We start from the raw sequence: 7,547 nt of genomic DNA, 5'->3' as shown, positions 1-7,547 counted from the left end.
CCAAGTAGCTAGCACGATATTTAAATTATAAGCGGCTAAAATGTTGCTAGCTTTGTGAGTGCTGCACCCAGATCAAACGTTCAAGCGGTGAAAGATCCTAAACTTGACTCACGTATCGTATACGTACGTAAACGTATCTTAAAAGTTGTGTGTGTGACCAAGATATTTTAAACAAGAAAATAAAACGGATATTAGCTACAAATTGTAAAGAAAGGGGACACAGATGATCAACCTCCAGGTGTCCTTAATCATGCAGTTGAGAAGTACATATTATAGTTATTGCAAATCACTTTAAAACGGGAAGGTTGAGCTTTTTTTTGCTCTCTGAAGACCCCCTCTTCAGCGAGCACTCCAACACTGAGGAGTAAAATATTCCCCATGTCCTTGCAGCCGTTAAATGTGTGCAAATGAGAGGCAAAAACTAAATCATAAAGTGCTTTGTGAGCATTATATAAGTGCTATCCAAAGACTTTGCCCTCAAGTTTCATGCTATCAGATTTATTTATGGTGTAGTCCAGAGTACCACGACATGATCAAAGCACTTCAGCAAATGCTAAGTCATGTTATGGACGCAATAAACCTACTTCAGCAAATGCCAAGTCATGTTATGGACGCAATAAACCAAGAAAAATGACACCTTCACTTGCTGTCTAAGGTCTATCTGTATCTGCTAACGGATCAGTGCAACTACACAATTTGCCTTTCTATGTTTACAACACAATGATTGACTGTTTGTGGGGAGCTGTGGGATCCAGAGTCCAGGGACATGATCAAAGCACTTTAACAAATGCTAAGTCATGTTATGGTCGCAATAAACTGATCAAAACATGATCAAAGCAGTTCAAGAAATGCTAAGTCACATTATGGATGCAATAAGCCAAGACAAATTATTGTTACTCTCGCTGTTTAAGGTGAATTTGTACCTGCTAACAATGCTTACAATGCAATGATCGACTTTTTGTGGGGGGCAGTGGGATCTGTGCCACACAGCCGCCATCTTTATTAAGATAGTCGAATAGCTATCAGTTTTCTGTATAAACCCTGGACTTGAAATGTGTTGACATTTAACCAGTCTCTTCCCGATCTCAGACTTTTTTGCACAGTTCACCTAGCTGAGAAGTGAAAAAGAAAAAAATTGCAGGCTGTAAAACCTAAATACTTGGTTGTGGAGCTTCACTGAGCTGAGAGAGAACAACAGATCTGGTTGATTAATTCTCTGTGGGCCCATCACTACTTGTGACCTCTTGTCTGATTGATCAGCTTTAAAGTCTGCTCTGGGCCATTATAGTGCTTGCTATATTGTTAACTTAACCTTTCTGCACAACACATCAATTTTGCAGACGTTATGATGTACGAGCTGTTGGATCAGCACAAGATGTTTCATCCTACATGTCTGAATGAGTTCAAGAATCTCAAAGATTTCCTCAACCGTTTCGAGGTGTGAACGCTCAACAACAAGTCCTTTATTTACTAGTGAAAGCTGCATCCAGGAAACAGAAAGTTGTGTACTCAGCCACCTTTCTTCCTGTACCTTATCTTGGTGTAGAGTTCATAAAACTCATCCGATAACGTGTATATACTGTGTATCATCGTAGGCTCTGGAGAAAATTGCTGCCTACGTGAAGTCAAACAGATTCATGAAGACTCCAGTCAACACCATCAAACACTGGTGCAGCAATAAAGGCCTGCAAACCTAAGGCCTAAGTTCCATATATCTGAACTTGGCCTTCGGTTTGCAGATGCTGCTAGGGCTCACTCCAAATAATGCCTCAATTTAGGTTTGCTGAACACAATTTTGCAGCTGCCATATCGCACGGGCCCTTTCCAGATCAGTCAAACATAACCGACCGCTGTAGCAGGGCCCCACCAGAAGCTCAAAACAAGAGTCAGTAGCAATGACAAAAATCCCACATACTCAGCTCTGATGCTCATCCCACAAATCCTTACAACAGTGGCACCTTTAAAAAAAGGGAAATAAACAAGCTTTCCAATAGTATATGATTTATTGTCAAGGGGCATTGTTACAACAAAGAAATAATCACTTTTAATTAATAATTACTTTTGTGCTCGGTTTATATATTTATGAACTTGAACTAGTTTAAATTGCCCCCCTGCCCCCCTCCCCCATGGCCCGCCCCTCCAAAAATGAAAAAGCACAGTGAACGCGCGTTCAGAGTCAAGCTCGCCCACGCAGTAGGGCGGATCCATTGGCTGCGTATAAGAGAGGGGCGGGGGACCGAGGGTGATTCATCTGGTCTCTGCATACACTCTGCACGGAACATACCACTTTTCCCTCCGTCTCTTTCTGTCAACTCACTCTCGAAAAAACTGCTTCAAAATGACAATGATACTGGCCTACTGGGATATCCGCGGGGTAAGTTTCTCCCCCCACCCCCCCCTTTTTTTATATATATATTATTGATGACTACCGAGCTCCGGGTGTTTACAGCGCTGTGGCCATTTTACGGTAGCCGCTGGACCTGCACGAGACCCCGGCTTTAACCGCCCACCTTTAGTTTCATTTATTCTAACTTACTTTGAGAAGTTTTATTTATATAACGCTATAAATGTGTTTTATAATGGATAAACAACGTGTGCTAAGCTGTTATGCAACTGTAAAAAAACAGCCTCGAGCTCAAACCGTGTTATTATTTTAATCAGTGCCGTTAGTGATGACTTTAGCGTTTAATTTAACTGTTGATTTGTGCTAGCTAGCATGCTTCTTTTATTATTATCCAGACAGTTTAAGCTGTTCTCTTTGAATAAACAATGCCAATACGAATCGTGGTGTTAAGAGGTTCGTTTTTGTAATGCATATCTTGCCAAAACATCCTTATAAAACCAAGTAGCCTGCACGATATTCAAATTATTAGCAGCTAAAAGGTTGCTAGCTTTGTGAGTGCTGCACCCAGGTCAAACGTTCAAACGGGGAAAGAAGAACTTAAATCACTAGTGTGCAGTAATGGGGACTCATCGTCTTCAGCCACCAGAGACTAAAACATATCTTAAAAGTTGCTTTTTGCGTGTGATCAAGATATTTTAAATAACAAAATAAAACCGGTATTAGCTACAAATTGAGAAAAGTGACACACACACAATCTCCAGGTGTCCTTAATCATGCATGGAGTTGAGAAGTTCATTTTATAGTTATTGCAAAACACTTAAAAACGGGAAGTTCGCGCTTTTTTTTGAATATTATGGCTCCCTCTTCAGGGAAAATATTCCCTTTTCATAAGAAGAAACCAGACAAACCGCGGTGGAGCAGGTGGAGTAGGTTCTGGACTCCTCCTCCTCCTCCTCCTCCTCCTCTCAAGTGCCAGCCTGTCCCTTGGTAAACACTTACTCAGATGACAAACGAGCATCCTGATTTGCAGCCCTTCAGCCATTAAATGTGTGCAAATGAGGCGAAAACTAAATTATAAAGCTCTTTGTAAGCATTATACAACTGCAACCCAGAGACTTTGACCTCGAGTTACTTGTTTTAATTGTTTAACTGATGATTCCAAAATTATTTACGACGTAGTCCAGAGTACCATGACATTACCAGAGCTCTTCAACAAGTGCTAAATCACATTATGGCTCAGAGAAACCCCGGAAAAGTGATATCTACACACAATTTGTCTTAATGTGTTTACAATGCAGTTATAGGGAGCGGTGAGATCTGTGCCACACAGCTGCCATCTTTGTCCTTAGAGACTTTTCCCATAAATTCTTGTTCAAATATCTCCAGAAGACATTGGAGAGATAGGATGAGCTTTGAAAAAAAACAGGAAAGACTGAACAGGTTGGTGGGAGCGGTAACCACAGAGAAAAACACCTGCAGAAAGGAAAAGGGTCACTGGTATATAAACGCATGGAGAGTGAAAGAAGAAGCTACAGACCCGGAGAAGGCAATTTATGAGTGAGTCGGCAAAGCATTGTCCAGAATTCAAGAGGAACTGGGAAGGGAACACGGCAGCAATGAGAGGACACTCTTTATTTACAAAATCCAGTGTAAACACAGCCAAGCAAAAAAAAATCATCTGACGGTCAACAGACCACTTGAATTTTCAAAACTTGTATCTATTCCAGGTCCAAACAATTGAGATACTTCTCTTTGAGCAACTAATCTATGAACTGACTCTGAATCGGCTGTTCATTTACGACGTAAACTAACTGATGTATTCTCCCTTAAAAACTACTGCTTGTGTAGTTGTGTAGTAATTTTCTGTGTAAGCCCTAGACTTGAAATGCATTGACTTTTAACTAAACCTCTTCCTTTTATTTATTTTTTTTGTTTACACAGTTCGCCCAGCCTATCCGCCTCATGCTGGAGTACACTGGTACCAAGTATGAAGAGAAGTTCTACGTCTGTGGTGAAGGTAACTTACCCATTGACCTACAAACAGATGTTTGATTTTCTTTTAACTAAACACCTGGTTTATTCATATTATCCACATTTCTCTCTCACAGCTCCCGACTATGACAAGAGCTGCTGGTTTGACGAAAAATTCAAACTGGGCATGGACTTTCCCAATGTAAGAGTTTGATTTAATATAAATGTGAAGTAGCTAAGTTTAAACCTAAATAGTGATGTTGTGATTCACGTCTCTACACAGCTGCCTTACTTGGTGGATGGAGACAGGAAGGTAGTGCAGAGCAATGCCATCATGAGATACATTGCTCGTAAGAACAAATTGTGTAAGTATTGTCAGTTTATTCCACAAAATAAAGTGTTTCTTTATTCAGTCTTTGTTTTCCCCATCATTTTAGTTTTTCTCCTTGCAAAGAAACTTTTATGGTTTTATAACAGGTGGAGAGACTGAGGATGAAAAGGTCAGAGTAGACATCATGGAGAACCAGATCGTGGACTTTAGAATGGGCTTCGTGAGAATGTGCTACACCGATGTAGTGAGTATTTAGCTGAATGTCATCTAAAGTCTTTTAACATGTTTGAATCCCCACTAAAGCCCCTCTCCCGGTCTGAAACCAGGACAAGCTGAAGCCAGGATACCTTGAGTCACTGCCCGATGCGCTGAAGCAGTTCTCGGATTTCATGGGAGACAGGAAGTGGTTTGCTGGTGACAAGGTATGTCACACAATGAACACAGGAGTCCTCATATGTTGGGCAATCATTGGCTACGTTTACATGGACAGTATTTCTTCAACCTAATTTAAATCATTCTGATTCCAGTCGAATTGTTTACATGGAATAACATGATGAGTTTACATCTCACAAAACATCAGTCAGAATAGACCTTTATATAACTTTATTGACAACACTGAGTGGATGATGGAGCCATGTTTCCCATGGTGCTGCCCACATGGATTCAGGCTTTGTTGAACACTTGTGTAAACAAATACCCCACGTAGGGCATACGTTTTAGGTAGTTATTACGTGTTTACCTATTCAGTGGATCATTAAAGGTTTACACCGCCCCTCTCTATCTGATTGAAAAGTCTGTTCCAACTGAGGTGGTTATATGAGGCATTTGTATTGTTATTGGACTATTAATTTGATTTATAGCCTAAACCTAATCCTATCTATCTTATTCACCTGCATTAATCATATTTTATTACTGTCCACTTTGGATATATCAACACCTAAAGATGACTTCCAAGACTTTTTATAGCATCCATCAGTTGCTCATCAGTGAGGATATAAATCTTTAAAGCGACCGCACTTACAATCCCTTAATATTCAGCATTTGTTTAAAACAACTGAAAACTGTGGAAAAACATTTTGGAGACTGTGGTTTGTAGTGCTAATAAATTGTATTGTACAGACACATGTTTGTATTATTTTGACAACCCCGTATCGGTTTGTGTGCTAGACTAAATAACAAACACTTGTGTTTAATTCACTCCAGTTTAAAAGCACCACAAAGCACATCCTCCAAAATGATCACACAGTTGAATTACCACCTTTCGGACGCTGTTTTAATATAAAGTGAACATTATAACAGTCATGAAGTTAAGATTTACTGAAAGACTGCATTTGTTTTCACTAGTGTCACAGATATGTGTTAGTTCACACATCTGCTAGAAACAAAATAACATTAACATTAGCATTAGGGTGTTTCAGACTAGCCTCTAACTAGCCCACAGTTGATTTATTTAAGTTGCTGCTAGCTGAGAAGTGAACCAGACAAATTTGTGGACTGTAAAACCTAAATAATTGATTGTGGACAGATCTACAGATCTGGTTGATTAATTCTCTGTGGGCCCATCACTATGTCTTGTCTGATTGTTCATATTGATCAGCTTTAAAGTCTGCTCTGGGCCATTATAGTGCTTGCTATAATGTTGACTTAACCTTTTTGTACAACAGATCACTTTTGTGGACTTCATGGTGTACGAGGTGTTGGATCAGCACAGGATGTTTCATCCTACATGTCTGGATGAGTTCAAGAATCTCAAAGATTTCATCACCCGTTTTGAGGTGAGAACGCTCAACAACACGTCTTTCTGTTGCATCCAGGAAGTAGGAAGTTGTGTTCTCAGCCTCCTTTCTTCCTGTACGTTCTCTTGATGTAGTTTTCATGAAACTCATCAGATAACTTGTATTTACTGCGTATTGTCGTAGGCTCTGGAGAAGATTGCTGCCTACCTGAAGTCAAGCAGATTCATCAAGGGTCCGGTCAACAACAGGATGGCCAAATGGGGGCACAAGAAGGAGTAAAGAAAAAAGTACATTCCTGCCTTATAAAAAGAATGCACAGAACAAAACTTGCCAAGGTTGAACTGACATAATAACCAGTTAATTTAAGGTCTAGGTGAAAATCTGTCTTTGCCATTCTCCTTTTTATAAGTTGTTACCTACAGCTCTGGAAAAAATTAAGAGACCACTCCCACAAATGTTTCTTAAATCAGCATCTCTACATCTATGGCAGCCAGTCCATTCCAGTGTTTGTTCGATTCCAACACAAGCCTCCTCATTCTACTTACTGAGACACTGATCAGGTGATCACCTGAACCAAATCTTATTTTATGAGGAAGATTATAAAAAAACCACTGCTGTGATTAAAGATTGAGATTATCCCACCAATAATGATTTCTAAACTCTTCCTAAGTTAAAATATTAGTGTTGTGTTGTTTAAGAAATGTTTTCTTTGCATTATTCGAGGTTTGAAAACACTGCATCTTTTTTGTTATTTTGACCAGTTGTCATTTTCTGCCAATAAATGCTCTAAATGGCAATATGTTCATTTTAATAAATGCATAGCAAAACTGATCATTTTGCAGTGGTCTCTTATTTTTTTCCAGAGCTGTGTGTGGTTGTGTAGGTTTCACACAGTCCAAGATAAATTTTAGTTTCAGGGCCGTCTAAAAAAAAAACAAAAACAAACTGAAAACTATTTTATACTGATTTGTACTTTATTTTTGTTTAAAGCACTTATTACAACTGAAACCCCAATTTCTGATGTTTCTTGTCATCACATCCTGTAAAATCAATCACAGCTGATTTAATAAAAGAAAATACAAAAGCTTTAAATGAGAAGTACTTCTTTGTATTTTAGATGTTCCTCATAATGAGACACACCACGGTTAATAACAGGCAAATGCTA

General features: G+C 39.3%; 1 protein-coding gene across 1 annotated transcript; it reads left to right on the top strand.

Moving 5' to 3' along the window:
• The first annotated feature begins 2,237 nt into the window (after nt 1-2,237).
• Nucleotides 2,238-7,213, top strand: LOC311494289 (glutathione S-transferase Mu 1-like). Its single transcript, XM_084553254.1, has 8 exons — nt 2,238-2,374; nt 4,286-4,361; nt 4,453-4,517; nt 4,599-4,680; nt 4,793-4,890; nt 4,973-5,068; nt 6,311-6,421; nt 6,566-7,213. Exons 1-8 carry the CDS (start codon nt 2,339-2,341, stop codon nt 6,659-6,661), a joined length of 660 nt encoding a protein of 219 aa, XP_084409380.1. The 5' UTR covers nt 2,238-2,338; the 3' UTR covers nt 6,662-7,213.
• Nucleotides 7,214-7,547: the final 334 nt, after the last annotated feature.

The sequence above is a fragment of the Chelon labrosus genome (genome assembly GCF_963514085.1).
Source record: "Chelon labrosus genome assembly, chromosome: 10".
NCBI lineage: Eukaryota > Metazoa > Chordata > Actinopteri > Mugiliformes > Mugilidae > Chelon > Chelon labrosus.
The sequence above is the reverse complement of the archived record's forward strand: the minus strand, read 5'-3'. Positions and strand labels throughout refer to the sequence as shown.